Source organism: Hippichthys cyanospilos, chromosome 3 (assembly GCF_059441005.1).
Source record: "Hippichthys cyanospilos isolate Australia breed blue-spotted pipefish chromosome 3, RoL_Hcya_1.0, whole genome shotgun sequence".
Classification (NCBI taxonomy): Eukaryota; Metazoa; Chordata; class Actinopteri; order Syngnathiformes; family Syngnathidae; genus Hippichthys; species Hippichthys cyanospilos.
Genome location: NC_142371.1, coordinates 19,310,575 through 19,328,922, shown reverse-complemented (window position 1 = coordinate 19,328,922; position 18,348 = coordinate 19,310,575). Strand labels below are relative to the sequence as shown.

Here is an 18,348-nt window from a genome sequence, read left to right as displayed (position 1 = left end):
ATATCGGAGTCTTTCATCAAAGGTTTATTTAGAAAATGATGCTGTGATTGGAAACTGGATTTTCCAACTACATGGTGGGATACCATGATAGAGTTGAATGGATTTTTTGTGGGGTGGAGTCATGAGATGCTAAATTGGAAAGACTGAAGTAGGAAAAAGGGTTAAACATGCAACTAAGCAAGAAAAGGTTGGAGGCACTGCAAGAATTGAAAAACCTTTCTGCGGAGACAAAATGTGTCTTCAGTCGTTTATTATGTGACCATTTCGTAACGGCAAATCAAATTTCACCCAATAATTCGTTCTTAAATACTACAGTCCGTTATACTGTATTTGTAAAAAAAAAAAAAAAAAAAAAGAAGTCGCTTATTGGCCACTAGGTGGCAGTATAATTGTTATTGAAAATAAAAACCCTGTTCGTAACTAGTCAGCATAATTTAGCGAGTAATCTCTATAAATTTTGTCAGAGGGTTGCAAATACATGTGAATATCCTTAAATGTGTACAATACATGCTGGACAGTTTGTCATTATAAATAACACTGCTATATTTTGAGATGTTTTTGTTAGCCAGTATCTGCTTTTAATTTTTTTTTCTGTTTCAGACTAATCTGTAACTTGCATAAACCCTTCAAATAGGTTAGTGGTTGACTGCCGATTTATATTGCAGTTTTTTTTCTTTTAAACATTAACAAATGCTAATACAATTCTAAGTATAAGTATATACTTTATAGACAATGAGCACGAGCGACTCTTGACTTTTAATTTCGTGTGATCATTTTAAATCTCATCATGCCGACTTCAAAACACATTTTGTCTTTTTTTTTCCTAGGTGACCTTAATAGGCCTTTGTCGTGAGGAGAGCTGACGAGTAAAGAAAACATCCAAATGTCAACTCGTATCTCAAAGTCAAGACAGTCAAAAGTTTTAAAATGTAGAAACCGCGCAAGTCTGGGAAAGCAGAGGACAGAATGCAATAAAAGCGGAAGAAATACGATTACGAGGCCAAAGAGGACAGGTGAAAAATGTTAAAAAAATTAAGCAAGAGGAAAAGCAGTTCTATCATAATTATATCTTTTCTACATAGGAAAAAAGAAGCTATAAACACTAGAGCAAAACAAAGTTGGAACTCAAAGGTGAGAAATTGAAAAAGTTTTTTCATGAGGTCGGTTCAAAGAGGCCCCATTTTTAAAGCAATAGAAAATCAAGAGACAGCCACACGCGAATTATGAGCGAAGCGGAAAAAAAAGCAATACGAGAAAGATGAAAAGTTTTATTTAGAGGTAAACATCACACACACAGCGAGATCAGGAAAGAAAAGCCAAAGAAAAAGAGGTAGTTTGTTAGTAAGAAATGAAACCCCAATCAAATCCATCAACTCTGCAACCGGCTAAAAAAAAATTGAAACTGGTGTCACAATTGTCTCCCCCACACACACACTCAAATACACACACACACACTTAAATAAAGATCCGGCACGTCATCTGAGCGTGGTATGAAAATGTTGTACAGTTCAACCCGTGAAAAAAAAAAAAAAAAAAAAGATCCAGATATCTCCCGTAATTGTGTTCTAGCATCATGAGTCCTTTAAAGTTCACTTGTAAAATACATAAATAACACAAAGCATGTGCACAATATTTACAACTTCCAGTCACTTCCTGTGGGTGGTATCCAGCTCACGACGGGATGGATCAGTAGGGAGTGAAGCGGTTGTATCCTCCTCGGTACAAACTGGCCTGCCGATGAAATGAAATGAATAAAACAGTCATTAATCTCTCCCAGCCCCACAAAAAAAGTAATGCAGGTAAGTATTTGTAAGGTAAGTATGTTATTTTAGTCTATATGTGTTGCTGCACCATTTTTGTTCAAGCGTCTTTTGCTCTCGGTTATAACTACCAGGGCTCAATTAAAGTTTGAGTAGTTAAAAATTAATTAAACAATATTATGAATCAAGTACCTTGTGTATTTTTTTACTATAAAACAGAGAGCAAGGTCGGATTTATTTGATTTGGAAGGGAGTCTTTATTATTATTTTACGTGGTATTGAGTAAAAAAAAAAAAAGACCCTACCAGGGCATTTATGCTCGTTTTATTAATCTGTTCATGGTGTTTTGCATTGTACGGTAGCATTAAACTAGCAACATTTTGGAAGTTACGTGATGTGGTTAAATGCGCAAAAAGTAATTCGCTTCGATGTTTAAAGTGGAAGTCAAATAAAACATGTTGACAGAATGAATATCCAAAAACAATATTCTGGTTGATTTTACGTTTGTGGATTATGCAGCAAAATCCATCGTTTTTTTTAACCAATCCAAGGAAGCAATTTTGCTATTTATGAATTGGCAACTAATCGATAACCGAATTGATTATTTTTTTGACTTAATCCCAATGCTCAGAGTTTCAGTCTCAACCGGAAGTATTCTCAGATTTTTTTCTTGATAAAAATAGACCGATTATCATTTTTGACGAATCAAAATAAAACATTTGCAAACAACCTGCTTTCCAATGTATTGTCGTGATTACTTTGGTGCTTCAAAAAACGCGTAGCAATGACAATTTGATGAGGATTGTACAAAAAACAATTTCTTGTGTGTACGTGAACTCACCACGGTGCCAACTCCGTATGTGGTTGTTGGTCCCACCGTGTGGTGATATGGATCAGCAGCTGCGGCGTAAACGCGGCCATATCTGATGACATCATCGTAACGTAGAAATATTGAGTGGTCATCCGGTTGAAACTTTTTATTTTCCGTGTCACGTGCGCTTACCCGTCACTGTACGTTGCAGCAGCAGCAGCCGCCGCCGCCGATGCTGTCTGGGCCACCCTGTAGGCGGCAGGATAACCCCCCTGCGTGGGAATACGTCACGTGACCCTCGACCCGTGATCGCACGACAAGTTGAGCGAGAAGGTAGCGTGACTTACATAGACTTCTGCTCCATAGAGACCATCTTGATACACCACCCTGATTTGGGAATGTGGAAAAAGTTTTGAAATCGTTGCAGCAGATTCCAAGTTCAGGTCAGTCCACTTTTAGTCCAGTCCAGTAATGTCCAAATCCAGTCCAGTAATGTCCATCTGTCATCACTTTTAATTCCATTTTGATTTGTATCTATTCTAATCTAGTCCACTTTATTCCAGTCTAATCAATCCACTTTAGTCTAAAACTAGTTAAAGAAATTTTAGATTAGTCCAGTTTCACCCAATTCAGTCCAGTTTAGTTCACGTTAGTCCATTTCAGTTTAGTCCACCTCAGTTGAATTCAGTTTTGTCCAACTCAGGCAAATCCAGTCAGGTTCCCTCCAGTCCACCTTGGCTCGGTTAAATTTAGTCCGATCCCAATTCATCCATTTTGGTCCAGTTTTATCAAATGTTGTCCACTTGAGTTCTGTTTGTTTTATTTTATCCAGATAAATCCATTTTAATTTGGTGAAATCTAGTCCATTCCAGTCCATCTCAGTTCAATTTAGTTCAATCCATCTCAGTCAAGACCGGTCCGGCATATCGGCTTTACCCCGGGTAGGCGGGCACGGCAGCGGGCGCGGCGGCAGAGCGGATGGTATTGTAGACGGTCCGACCTCGACCCCTCAGCGCCGAGCCGCGGTAGGCCAGCGCGGGCGCCGCCACCGGATACGGGAAACCGGCCACTGAACGCCAAAAGCAGCCAGTTGGATTCGAAACCATTCAAGTGCTCTTTTCCACGATGTTTGCGCTTATTGACCTGTGTAGAGTTCCGGTGCGTACATGGCCCCCATGACAGGGTTGATCTTCCACCCAGAAGCTACACAGACAAAAGCCAACGATTCAGGGCCAAGAAATGAGAACCGTCATTGACGATGTCGTTTTCTTACTTGAAAGGTCGCCGTTCACAAGCGGCGTTTGGGGCTTTTTGGTAACTACCCTCGCGGTGGCATTATTAACCTGAAAAAGAAGACGAAAAAAAGACATGACGAATGAAGTCACGCAAGTTTTTTTGTTGCTATGGGTCACCTCAATCTTCCTCCCTTCCACGATGGTCCCGTTGAGTTTCTCCCGCGCTCGGTCGGCCTCCGCCGCGCTCTCGAAAGTGACGAACCCGAAACCCTGCACGCGTGTATGCGAAAGGTGCGAATTTGTTTATTTCTCACATTCACGTTTGAATTCAATGCAAATCCTGCGGCGCTTACCTTTGACCCCCTTTCATTGAAGATAATCTCCACATCCAGGATCTTTCCAAATTGCTAAAAATGAGATATGCCTTTTTTATCGTAGTAACGCCATGTGAAAATCTATTTGCCCTTTCCTGATTTCTGATGTATTAATTTTTCATAATTATTACACTTAAAACTGAATTCAAGCTTTGTGATCTGATGATTAGTCTTTTGGAATTCCGGCAAATTCTTCTTTGAAGAATTATTTTAATGAAAAATTTTTGATCTTTGGTTATACTAGAGCATCTCCATTAACGGTTTCTGGTAGGAAATAGAATTCAACATGCCATTGTTCGAAGTCATCCAGGTCCTGAAGCACCATAGCAGCCCCAAACTATCACTTTGTCACTCACTGCAGCGCTCTCGTTTCCCTGCGTCCCAGACGCATCATTTTTGACAGTGACTCATATTTTCATATCAGTGTGCATCCAATGAAAGCATCATTTCTTTTTTTTCATCAAAATTTTGCTCACTCAAAATCTCTCCTTCCTCGCGCAATGTATTTTTCTGTGCTCAAAATCTATCCTCGCTCAGTCAAAATATTTCATTGCTTAGTCACGATAGTTGCACACATATAATTCCATTTTTTATTTTTTATTTTTTTAGTATCAATGACAAGTCAAATCAGGTAACAATGAGCCATAAGTAAAAAGCGAAAACGAAACGCTTCGGAAGATCGAGAAGAGGAACAAAACTGACATGTTGAAACAAAATCAATGAACGCTCAAAATAAAAAGCAGATTTTTCTACCGAAATGAACTAAGATATCTCTGGTTGCAATCATAAGAAGATAATGACGGATGCTACATGTAAGGTCATTCTATTATTTTAATTAATTTTACTGTGATATTTGTTAATATCTGTCGTTGGTTTTTGCTTACATCTTGTAAATGCTCTCTGAAACTTAGACTTACTTTTTTTTTTTTAACTGCAGTTTTTGGGACTCCAAACAAGTCCATTGGGATCCATAGTTTTTAGTATTGTGGGTCCCGGGTCTCCAACAGTTTTCAGAGGTTAAATAAGCACATCTTTGGGATCATATGACTAAGCAAAATTCAGAAATCAGGAAGGAGGGCAAAATGGAAGTCCATACCCCAAACATCTGTCGTAGATCCGGGTCCCGGAAGCGGAACGGGATGTTTGACACGTGGAGGCGTTTGGGCTGAGCTTTACCCGAGCCTTCGTCATCACTGCCGCTGCCCCCGCTTCCGCCGGATGTCACAGATGCGCTCAGAGCTTGGGGGTCAGAGGTCACAGGGGCCAGTGCTTCCTCCTAATAGCCAAAAACCCACAAGCCACCCCAAAACGGGAAAAAAGTGGAACAAAAGAGCTTGTAAGAGACAGCGTGAGGACGAATAAGGATGCTGGACATCTGATCACTTCCTGGTTGTGTCCAAAGCATCACATGACATTAGACAAGACATCGCCACCAGGTCAGGTGATCCAAACCAAAGAGCATTCCGCAACCAGTGATCCTTCTCAGGCAAATGTGAGGAGGTGAGAAAGTAAAATAGGGGGTGGGGGGGGGGGGGGGGGTCGTCCAAGACATGCCTGTAGGAAAATACAAAAACTAACTGGATGCCTCGTATGCAATCCGGCCTATTTGTGAATTATATAATACCACCATTTAACTTTGTCGCCATGCTGCTTCGATAAAAATGCTCCTAATCAGTGCAAAGCATTTTGGGATTAAAAAAAGGCTTAAAACATGCCTAATTTATTTAATATTTTTAGGTACTTTTGTACCCGGTATCTTCTAGGACAGGAATGTCCAAACTACGGCCCGGGGGCCATTTGCGGTCCATCATCCACATTTTTGCAGCCTGTGGCATATGCTAAAAATACATTTCAGGATGTTTAAAAAAATGGTAGACACTGTTACAAGTGTAAAAAATATCTTAATTCATCTCGTCAATCTTACTTGATTTTGCAGTCTTTCCCCTTCAAATAACCAAGAATAACTAAATAAGTAAAAAAAAAAAGTCTCTAATGACAAAGTGCATCCCCCTCTAAAACTTAACATAATAAAAGCTTTCAACAAAGGAGTCACTATAAAATCATTTACCAATAAGTTGTTGTGTTCTAAGTAATTTGCCCTTAATTTGAAAAGGAAAATTAACATTTCCTATCACGGGATTGTGAAGCATTAAATCAACATATTCACTGTCAGTAGATAGATAAATAGATTAAGGCTGTCAATTGCAGTAAATTAAAACCCTTTACGTAACCCCAAACTGATGAGAAGCAATGATATCGAGCCAAAATGGTAATTGTGGGTCTAACCATGATAAATGATTTATATTAGTCTTTTTATGTCATTAAACTTTGCGGCCATGTCACACGGACAGCATAACGATTATAAATATAAACAAAACAAGGGGGTCCCTAATACAGCTCTTCACTCTACCCAAGCAGTAACAAAGTGTCACATCCAACTGCAGCAATGCTGAAAAAAAAATCCATCTGCTTTGAAACGGTCCCATGCACCACAATACCAGAAGTAATGAGCCAAAAGAAACATTCGCTGTTTCACAATGCACCACGATGCGAGTGTGCGCTCATATGAAGTGTGCGCAACAATGTGTGTGGGAGGGGGACCAGCGGGTTAAATCGGTTTTATAAAGACAAAAGTGAATGAGTTCACACTTGCGCAGGGGAGGGAGAGTGCAAATGAATACATGAGGAAAAATATATGCACAAGAGGCTATTATTAGCTTGCCAGTAAGGCCTGAATGTAGCACGGAAAAAGAAATGAAGCAACAAAAAGCTTTCAGGAACAACAAGAAAAGGACACAAAGAAGAATTCAAAAAAATGGCACAACTAAACGTTCCAAATGGGTCAGTCTGAGGTCAAGGTGCTGCGTTTCTGCCAAGGGTTAAAGGGAAAGTGTCATCATTAATATGCTTGGGGATAGACAGATGGAGAGGAGGGCACATACAGACACGTACATACATACATACATACATATATATCTTTGCGAGAAAACTATCAAATTTGTGTGAAGGGTTTTTACTGCTTTAAAACATATGTAATGAAATGAAATGAATGAAAAAATATACTGTATAACAATTGGAAAAACGTTTAAAATAAGTGAAAAAGTACTGCAAATGGGATAACAATAACGTACGGTAATTTATGATGCATGAAAAAGCATTTATGATAGACAAAAAAATCAATGAAAAAATATGTAACAAAAAATTCAAAATTAACGTTCGTGTTTTTGTTATGCCATAAAATACCACAAGACGGCGGTAAGACACAAGTTTTCTCTTCTACGGGAGTTTGGTACAGTTTTACTTTTCAATTTCTATTGGCGCAGTCTTGTGATACATGAAGAGCTAAGATGTTATCATCAAATTAACGATAGTTAATCTTTTCACGATATTATCACATTATATAACGGTTTGCAATTATTAAAATGAAATATTTTACAAACCATCCACTCCCAAAACTTTATTTGTAATCTTATCGACAAACACACATTCACGCATGCGCACACACAAATACAACAGTGGTGAGGGGGGTGGGGGGGGATTCTGGTTTGGTGGTGTCATGTCACGATGCAGAATAGTGTTCTGGACCTGTGTTGTGATATTTCAGAGTGGGAGAGAGGGTGGGGGGTCATCTGGTCTGCCTCCCCCTTTCTCCCCCTCTCCCCCTTTCCATGGCGGCGCCTCAACTTTCTCCCAGCATGGAGCCTTGTGTTTCTGGGGGCGGTGAGTGAGGGACTGTATAGTCATCAAATATACGGGGCCACACAAAAGAGCATTTTTTGCAGAAAAAAGAAAAGGAGACAGAAATGAGCCAAGAAGAATATGCTACATGTCTGCTTTCAGTTAACAGGTGCGCCATTCCTGAACACGGGTGACGTTTCAGAGGTCCTACTTGGAGAACGGTAATGGAACACTCGTCTGGGTCAGATGGTGCGTTCAGGACAGCTTGAAAGTGGGAAACGTCCGATTCTAAACTTGGCGGTTAAATTACTTTGGTTTAGTCCATCTTAATTCGGTGAAATCCACTGCAGTCTGTTTTTTTCATGTTTTGTTTTTCTAAATACAGCTCAATTCAGTTCAATTTAATTTCAGTTAAATCCAACTTAATTCAGTGAAATTTAGTTCCGTTTAGCATAGTTTAATTTAGTTAGTTAAATGAACCGTTTTACATACACATTTTTTAAACAAACTAGTTCAGGGGTGTCCAAACCTTTTCCAAAGTGCTACCTCAAGACTTCTTCTTAAAAGTAATGAGGCAAATTAGGATTGTTATTTTGAAACTACTAACATTGCCTACTATCAAACTTTTTTATTTACCATCTTTAAAAGAATTGAAAAACGTATTTTTAGTATATGCCGCGAACATTTAAATGGTGGGCCGCAAACGCCCCATGGGCCATTGTTTGGACACCGTATTTTAAACTAGTTCATCTGGCCAATTGAAAAAGTCAATGAGTCCCTTCAGCACAAAATCTCAGTAATTGTTTTCAGAATGTCACTAATGATACATTTATTATACATTTCTTCATGAAGACAACAGTAGGATTGAAAATGTGATTGTGATTGAAATGACCTTCACACAATATCAAGACACGCGTTCACCTCTTTCATCTATGAAAGCTAATCTGATTTATTGCCCAGGCAAAAAAAAAAAAGGGGGGGGGGGGTTATTTTCAACAACAATCTCAGCTGTCCGGCCCCCTTACTGTGTGTCATTAATGTGGTGTTGCCATAAAATGGTTTAAAAAGAGGAACGGGGGGCTCTGAAATTAGAAGGTGGGTCTAGGATAGGAGTCAGGACAAATATAAATGGATTATATCCCACAATCACATTCTTAATATCCTTAAAGCCCATTTACAAGAATAGGGCAACTTTCCAATGATCTTTTTGGAAACATGTGACTTTTATAGTTTGCCGTTCTTACCGTGTTGGTGGACGCCAGAGGTTCGGCGCCCTCCAGCTGAGGGCCCTGGTAGACCCTCAACTGGGCGTGCTCGGGATATTCGGAACTGGGGTGCGCCGCGCTGAATTCAAGAGCCGGCAACCTGCCCGTGGGTGCCGCTGGCCCTTGACCCGGGGCCGGGTAGGAGGGGGGCGCGGCGTACACCTGGGGCAGGGCCGGGTCGGCCCCGCCCGGGCCCGCCTCCTGCGTGGGGGCCCCCTGAAGAAAAGGGGGAGATGCTGTGTCACATTATTTGGATGGATGGATGGATGGATGGATGGATGGATGGATGGATAGATGGATAGATAGATAGATAGATAGATAGATAGATAGATAGATAGATAGATAGATAGATAGATAGATAGATAGATAGATAGAAAGCTAGCTATTTTGATAGCTAAATAGATAGAAAGCTAGCTATTTTGATAGCTAAATAGATAGCAAGCTAGATAGATAGATAGATAGATAGATAGATAGATAGATAGATAGCTTTTTAGATAGATAGATAGATAGATAGATAGATAGATAGATAGATAGATAGATAGATAGATAGATAGATAGATAGATAGATAGATAGATAGATAGATAGAAAGCTAGCTATTTTGATAGCTAAATAGATAGCTAGCTAGAGATAGATAGATAGATAGATAGATAGATAGATAGATAGATAGATAGATAGATAGATAGATAGATAGATAAATAGATAGATAGATAGATAGATAGATAGATAGATAGATAGATAGATAGATAGATAGATAGATAGATAGATAGATAGATAGATAGATAGATAGATAGATATTTTATTAGCTAAAATGCTAGCTGGCTATCTAGATATCTTTGCTAGCTATAAAGCTAGCTATTTAGATGGATGGATGGATGGATGGATGGATTAGCTAACTGTGAGATAGATACACTTGGTAACTAGCAACAAAATTAATAAAAAGTTCCTCGCAGTGAAAAACCAAAGTTTGCGTTCTGTCCTCACGATGGAGTTTGATGTCCCTGGTGTGCCGATTCTGTACCGCAAATCATCACTGCTAACATCACCACTGTAAATCAATGTAACATCTTATCTGTATGTATTTCACTGGTATTTTTTCAGGGGGAACTAAGCAGTCCACAAAACTGAACAAACACAATAAAACAAAAAAAGAACAATGTACTTTAGTGCTATAATAAATATGAGGAGTTCAAATCAATACAAATCTAGCGATGATAAATCAAACTTAGTAGTTAAATTCAATTTACATTTCGAGGAAAATTCCTGACTAAAAAAATGTTGAGATTTCGCAAAATCTTCCATTCTAGTGTCAATTTTAGTCTGATATAAGGTAAAATCTCATATTAGAGAGTCACAAAATTTTTGAATGAAAACAATCTGCAATAGTTTGAATCATTTTTCATGAAGAAAAAGCATTGTCTTACCCCTTCAGCGCACCCCTGGACCTCTGAATCCCTCAACATCAGCTGCCGCATGTTTTAATGACGGCCCACCGCCCGCCCACCGCACCATAAGTGCCAACTCTCCACCAATCCCATGAAACGATCACTCGCACAACTGCAAGGGGAGGAGAAGGGGGCCAGGGGGGGGTGCCACACCACCTGTGCTCATCCGTGACTGTCAATCACTATCATGAATCGATTCGCATACACGCAAGTGTTTTTTGTGGAAATTAGAATTTACAAATTGCAGATATCTGGCCGAAAAATAAATACTCAGGAAAAGTACAGATACCGTGAAAAAAACAAAAACAAATAGAGTATTGTAATATCACCATGAGGTCCCCAACCCCCTTCGTCTCTTGTTACTCATTTGTCTTTTTCTCTTCTCGTAGCACCTCAGCTGTCAGCTCAGGGGTCACAGGTCAACGGCTCGAGGGCCAGGTGCCTGCGGGGACAGCTGTTGCGACATTTCCACGCGCCCCGAGCCGACTGCAGATGTGGCAAGCCACATGCTCAAGTATGAGGGGTCGTTAGGGACAAGTAAACCTCAAAAAAAAGCTAACAAAATAACTGGAAAAAAAATTATAAAAAAAAAATAAAATATCTGAAACTCTGTTTTAAACTTATAAACCAAACTACAATTATTGTATAATTAATGAATGTCCTTTTTTGGGGGGTTATTTTTCATATTTATTTCGGCATAATTCACTGAACAGAGAAAAAAAAGATTTAAAAAAAAAGGTCATTTGAGAATTTGCTTTCTTTCTTTGATTATACAAAAACTGGCATTTTTACACTAAACTGCAAATGCTAAAAAAAAAAATTAAAAGTTAAAATTAAAGCTTATAAAAAACAAAACTAATACAAATTGGCTAATAATAACTATCAAACCTGCTGTAAAAACTGATCAAAACTAAAGTAAAACAAATTATTTTAAAAAAATGACGCTACGAAACATTTTGAAATACGCTTTAAATACGAATGAAAAATATTTACCTCAACATCAAAATGAAATAAAAACTGCAATAATGAACAAAACTGATATATTTTTCAAACTTAGAAAACTGAACAAAACATTTTCAAAACATTAAAGCAAAAACCTATCAAAAGTAAACAAAAATAATTGAAGCTTGTGAGCAAATACTCACTCTAAATAAAAACTTCTTAAAAACATAAAACTTAAATCCCAAACATCAAAATGAAATAAAAACCAACGACAATAAAAAGATAAAATACACAATTTTTAAACTGCCTTTTGAAAATTCTTAAATTACTTTTACCACGCAATATTTCATACCCTTTTTAAACTCAACAAATACTCCAAAATAGCATATGAGAAATAACTAAAACTATTACTAAAACTTGTAAAAAACATTTAAAAAGTACTCTTAATTAACACTGACTGAACTTAAAACATTTTCAAAATTAAATAAAAACTGAATTAATTTTCTTAAATTACCTTCTTTTATTACAGAATACTTAGTAACCATTTAACACTCAACAAATACTCTGCATAGTACAAATAAAAACTAATACTAAAACCGATATAACTAAACTCAAATAAAACATTTATTGCATATATTTTTTTTGATCAAGTAATATAAAACAAATTGAAAAAGCATGCTATAAAATTCCTCCATTTATATCGAAAGTCCAAAATCCAATAAGCCAATAAAATCTCAAAAAGAAGGACTTGTACTAGCTCGATAGCGTTGGCGATGACATCATCGTAGATATTTCCTAAACTCCATCACAACAAGATTCTATCAATAATATTTTGGAGGCGGCCGCTTGAAATGCAGCCCCTCCCGTCTTCTATTTTAAGAGGAGCCGATTGCAGAAAAGCAGATAGGTGACAGAATCTCCTCCTGTGATTATCCGCCTAAAAATACAGCTGACAAGGTGGGAGCCAAGCCAGATACATAGTGGCAGTGATGGCATGTCACACACACACATACACAGATACACACATACATACGCATTTGCGCACCTTTTTCCGATTAAAAGCCATTTCCGTTTAAAGGTACGTACCTCATATGTATTTTTATGTTTAAAGATGTACTAAAGTTGCTGTCAAGTGAAGTGTGCCACGCTAGCCCTCCAAAAAAATAGCAAAAACAAAATAATGGGACTGAACAGTTTAGCTGAAAATGACATTTTCACTAGGAACTATTTATAGCACAGGTGTGGAACTCCAGTCCTCGAGGGCCGGTATCCTACATGTTTTCAAATCTTTTCCCTCAAAAACACCTGATTCAAATGATTGGGATCGTTTGGAAGCTCCTGCAGAGCTTGCTGATGAGCTAATCATTTGAATCAGGTGTGTTGGGGAAAGAAAACCGGAAAACATGCAGGATGCCGGCCCTCGAGGACTGGAGTTCCACACCTATAAATTTTATAGGGAATTTAAGCACTAGTCAGTCCAGTGATTGTAATCTTGCCTCAGCTAATGCTAAACGTTATCTTGGATGAGAGTTTCAACGGCGCTAAACAAGTCAATTCATCCACTATCATCATCATTTTTTGGCCTTTTCATCCTTGTTGTGCCAGTGTCGTAAAATTTGTTTGCTCGCTCCTGCAACTTGAGTTGACTTGCGGCTGTTCTGATTTTAGTGTGTCAAATAAATAATCAAAAGTTTCCGCATAACTCCCGCAATGAGCTCACAGACTCGTCGTTGCTCTGTGGGTATTTCTATAAATGTTTGAAATATCCTACTGTGCGATTGGTCATTGAACGCACGGCTAGTCAACTCGCTTTCTTTTGCTTCTAACCGGCTATTAATGTCTGAGTTTAAGACTTTAAAAAAGAAAAAATTGTCAGAACGTAGCTAGCGGTTTCACATCGGAAACATGCCGACGGAAACGCTAAGCTCTCTACAATTTGATGACATTTCCCATGATTCTTTGACACGGGAGCAGAAAGTATGGTAGTCCTGGTTTCGGTGCTCCAAAAAATTTAAACAGTTAAAACTCCTTTTTAATCAGTTTATGATAGACTTGCTGTGACAACTGTATGTGATTGACATTACGCATAGCCTGCTGACTTACTGGACTTCGGGATGCGAAATGTTTTTTTTATAACTGGGAAGTTTGGTCAACTTAACCAACGAGAAGATGCGTAGGTAGCTAGCAAGCTAGCTTACTAACTCCGCATAGCAATTGCACTGACAAGAATGCTTCTCAAGTTCTTATTTTGGGGGAGACACGACTTCAGAATGTGTCGCCAGGCACTTGTTTGAGCCCCACTCAAAATTTCAGGAGGCGCAAACACTGAAACTAATTTTTAACGCTACATCTTCACAACTTCGTATTTCAGAGTTCTCGCCTTGTACGATCTCCAAATATGTGTAACATTTACAAACACGTCTCGGATTCATTTCAGAGGACCATTAAATGTTATTGTTCCCTTTATAAAAATTCCTCCGAGATTTTATTTGTTTTTAGAATAGCACGGCGGCAATGCAGTATATACAGTAGCCTGTTGCTTTACATGCTAGCATCACAGTATATTGTCACTACACTGAAAATGTATTTAAGTGAAAGACTAAAAATAAGTATACTCCCCAATTTTTAAAATTACTTCCCATTTAAGATTTTTATCATGCAATAGTGAGACATTTCAAGCATTTTGAGAGGCACTGTAAGCAATAATGGCCATGTTATGATTGGTCGAGTATTTGTCTTTAATCGTGTTTTTTTGTTTTGTTTTTTTTTCTGGACAAAAGCACGGGAGTTTACCTGCACTATGCCGGGGTAGCAGGTGGTCGTCTGCGGATACACCGGCAGTCCATAAGGCTGCAGGATGACCGTGGGTGAGGACAGCATAGCCTCAAAAAGCCTCACACGAGGGCAGACTTGAGGACAAGGGGGTGAAAAAAAAGACAAAGTTGGACTCGGGAAAGGAAAAAAATCCAAATAAAGGGAAGGATCCAAAAAGGGTTTGGTGAAAGAGACCTAAAAATGTTGTCAAGCCAAAAAGTGGAGGTGAGTCAACCCCCGCGCACAACAAGCGGCGTCCTGTTTGGATCAAGACAGGATCGAGAGCGGTGAAAAGAGCTTTCTGTGTGTCCATGCGGCGATCATGCAGCCTGACAGACAGAAACACATGCTCGGGGCTCCCATTTCAGAGTATTATAAATAGTCCCTCATGTCCTTCCTTAGGAGTTTACCACCTTACCACCCTCGCTCGCGAGGTTTCGCACCGCTTCTGAAATGTTTTTATGAAATTAAATACGCACCGAAATAAAAGGATCTAGTAGTGGAGGCTGACAAACTCCCAACAGGTTGTTTGACCTCTTGTGACTTTACGGCGTCCAGTATCAAAAGTCTACACACCCCTGTTTATGCAAAAAAAATAAAACAGATTAAACTAAATCTGTTGCATCATTTATGTGACCAGCAACTAGTTCAGCCCAAAAGATTTTTCTTTTTATCTTTTTGAGAAGGGAGGTAATAATAAACAAATCATACAATGTGGTGGTTTCACAAGTATGCACACCCTCTTAAACCCGGGAACTGACTGCTCAGATTTAAGAGCCCACCCGCCATTTTTTTGAGGGCCTCAGATTAACCCAAAATAAATGTCATTTTTTGGAGCCTTTTTTGACTATTTCTTTTCCTTCAGGTTACATTTGATACTGTCAGTGTTGTTGGTATTATTTTGCCAATGAGTGATGCTGTGTTTGAACCAAAATATATCAAATATAATAGCCATATACTACAATTTAGCCCATATTTCTATTCATTATTTGATTCATATTTTCCTTCTGTAGTAGATGCTGTATCTTATTGTTAATGTTGTATTTTTTTTTTTTTAATATTTTCCAGTTAAATTATATGCATTCATCCATGTTTAATACCACTTAGACAACAATAATATGTTGTGAAAACAGCTTTGTACAAACAAAAACAAAAACCGTTTTTGAGGAGGGATTACCAAGCATTTTTTTAATCGTAGTCGTGATTGGTGTAACAAGGCCAAGTAACGATTCAGATCTCTTTGTGATACATTAATATTGGTAAATTTACTGGAAAGAGTAAGTATAAGTAACTGTGTGTTAGTAAACCCCAAGAAATAACTGAATAAACACTACATCAAATGCACTCGTTTGCAATTGGTTATTTTTGATTTCGGCAACAGGGGGCGACAAGCCAGTATCGCAAGGCACTTTGGGATATGTAGTATCTTGAAAGCCATATAAAAAGCTCAAGGCCGCCCTTGCCGTCCTCTTTACTACGCGAGCCTGAGCTAAACAGGTACGCTAGTGATGCCTCCGTTTTTTTTTCCGCAACGTAACTCGCCTAATTTAGAAGTTTAAACGTTTAACGTCGACCGCCATGTTGAAGGATTCCTCCAGTTGACTTTTTGGGTCGTTTATAAACCTTAACAAAGTGTTGTTTTTTTTTTTATGTTTGTAAAGCTAAAGCAGATGCTAATGCTAACTAGACTCATGGCACCAACGTGGCCGTGGCGAATGTGCGGCCTACTCGCGTTCTTTGTAATTGAGGCTCGAATATGCGTATTTTAATCTTAACATTTCAGTCGCCGTATGTAAAAAAATATATATATTTCTATGTTAAAATTTTACTATCTTACTATTTTAATATCATTCATTTCATTGATTCGCATGCGTTTAACTTAGACTGCAACTACTCATCAACAGTTTCTGTATCACATGTTGTATCATCTAATTTTCTTTTTTGTTTGTTTTGTTTTGTTATTAAGGCACTTGTAAGCAGCCATGCCGGTTGCCAGGAGTTGGGTCTGCCGCAAGACTTATGTCACGCCTCGTCGTCCATTCGAGAAGTCCCGTCTCGACCAGGAGTTGAAACTCATTGGTGTGTAAGGGTTATTTGATACAAATTGTGGACTTGTTAATTGTTGCAAGCCATGATATAATCGACGTTGCTGATTTCAGTTGTGCTACTATCATAGTCAGTTTGTCAGAAATTGTATGTGGGCTGAAAAGTTGTCAATGCTCTTTTGCTAATGTTTAATTATGTTTGTTTAACTTTTAAGGTGTGTATAATGCACTTTTAAATGTATGCATTTTGGACATCATATTTAATTGCTGTAAAATTCTCATAAAAGGTTCAGGGAGCTTCTTGGGTCATCAGTATGTCTGTTTATTTGTTATCACTTCAACAAGGTGTAGCGTAAACAGTATTAGCACAATCTCCTGTAAAGTTAATTCAAAAATTCAATTTTGATCAAAGCCGATTTTTGACAAGATGCTAAATATACTAGGCCGATTTTTGTCTCCTTCCTCAATAGCCAAACAAATTTGTTTTATATTTTTTAAGGCAGTGCCATTTCACTATTAATAATGCTTAGCAAATGTTTTTGAATGGACTGCAACTCTTGAAGCGCAATTTTACAATGGGAAAAAATTTGAAAGGAAAAGTTAGGCTGATGAATTATAACAAAAAGCCAAGACAAGATATGACTAAATGTGCATCAATATGATACTCAGGAGCAGTTTTTTGTATTTCTCCTTAGGTGAGTACGGCTTGAGGAACAAGCGCGAGGTGTGGAGGGTCAAGTTTACCTTGGCCAAGATTCGTAAAGCTGCCAGAGAGCTGCTCACTTTGGACGAGAAGGAACCCAGGCGTCTGTTTGAAGGTATTCATCAAATTCGTTCAAAGCCACTTTTGAAATTTAAGCCAGTGATTTCAATCTCGATCGTCTGAATTTCCAATGTGGTCGCGAATTCCTCGTCAATGAGGCGACTTGACCCCCCCCCCGATGATAGAACTTGCGTTTTTGAGGGAACTAAATCCTTCTGCGGCACGCAGGTAACGCCTTGCTCAGGCGCCTGGTGCGTATCGGCGTGTTGGACGAGGCCAAGATGAAACTGGATTACATCCTGGGTCTGAAGGTTGAGGACTTCTTGGAGAGGAGGCTGCAGACTCAGGTTTTCAAGCTGGGACTCGCCAAGAGCATCCACCACGCCCGCGTGCTTATCCGCCAGAGGCACATCCGGTACGTTGGCGTTCCCTCCACCCGCATTTTGCCGGGTCTTTACGTGACGCCCGATGCTTCCTCTTCCATCAGAGGACCGCCGGATTTTTACACCCCTCGTTGAGATGGGTTAAATTTATCAGCAAGGTCAATTCGGTATCAAAGCCGTATACCTTGTCAGTAAAGCATTGCCCAGAGCCAATCCTGCCGGCGGGCGCTCGGACCGAGGTAAGGCGTGGGTTGCACCTCGGGCAATGGCGGCGACTCTTCAGGCTAGTGATTTAACGTTTGCAATGTGCAGACTTTGCCTGATGACAAGAATTCCTCGTCAATGAAGCCTGTTTAAAAAAAAAACAAAGTGATATTTCATCTGCGTTAATATCTTTTTCTTAGTGTTCATCGCTTTTTTTCCACTTTCAAAGGAAGGCCTCAAATGTTATTTTTCTTTTCCCCCCAGCGTGCGTAAGCAGGTGGTGAACATCCCATCCTTCGTGGTCCGCCTGGACAGCCAGAAGCACATCGACTTCTCCCTCAGGTCCCCGTACGGCGGCGGACGTCCAGGCCGCGTCAAGAGAAAGAACTCCAAGAAGGGCCAGGGAGGAGCTGGCGGAGCTGATGAGGAGGAGGAGGATTAAAAAGGATGTCATTCGGGAAACGTTTTCCCATAGCTTCCTGTTCTGTCATGTTTTCAAATAAACGTTTGACTTGACAAACCTAGTCAACTTGTTTGGGGTTTTTGTTAAATTTCTGTTTTTATAATAAACACTTGGAATCTGGCAATTTCCCAACAGCTTTAGGAGCATCAAAGTGTTAGGGAAAACCCA

General features: G+C 39.1%; 2 protein-coding genes across 3 annotated transcripts; one reads left to right on the top strand and one right to left on the bottom strand.

Moving 5' to 3' along the window:
• Nucleotides 1-3: 3 nt before the first annotated feature.
• Nucleotides 4-14,529, bottom strand: rbfox1l (RNA binding fox-1 homolog 1, like). 2 transcript variants are annotated; one of them, XM_088409903.1, is made up of 12 exons: nucleotides 14,302-14,529; nucleotides 9,103-9,339; nucleotides 5,277-5,456; nucleotides 4,160-4,213; nucleotides 3,984-4,076; nucleotides 3,845-3,914; nucleotides 3,715-3,774; nucleotides 3,508-3,640; nucleotides 2,919-2,958; nucleotides 2,764-2,843; nucleotides 2,602-2,683; nucleotides 4-1,731 (listed from the first exon to the last, which is right to left on the bottom strand). In XM_088409903.1, exons 1-12 carry the CDS (start codon nucleotides 14,386-14,388, stop codon nucleotides 1,687-1,689), a joined length of 1,161 nt encoding a protein of 386 aa, XP_088266029.1. In that variant the 5' UTR covers nucleotides 14,389-14,529; the 3' UTR covers nucleotides 4-1,686. The 2 variants fall into 2 exon arrangements, with proteins under 2 accessions (XP_088266029.1, XP_088266030.1); XM_088409904.1 differs by lacking the exon at nucleotides 14,302-14,529 and adding an exon at nucleotides 10,546-10,554.
• A 1,236-nt stretch (nucleotides 14,530-15,765) lies between these two features.
• On the top strand, nucleotides 15,766-18,241 carry rps9 (ribosomal protein S9). The gene is made up of 5 exons (XM_088411979.1): nucleotides 15,766-15,819; nucleotides 16,289-16,401; nucleotides 17,063-17,185; nucleotides 17,359-17,545; nucleotides 17,982-18,241. The coding sequence occupies exons 2-5, from the start codon at nucleotides 16,305-16,307 to the stop codon at nucleotides 18,157-18,159; spliced, it is 585 nt and encodes a 194-aa protein (XP_088268105.1). The 5' UTR covers nucleotides 15,766-15,819; nucleotides 16,289-16,304; the 3' UTR covers nucleotides 18,160-18,241.
• Nucleotides 18,242-18,348: the final 107 nt, after the last annotated feature.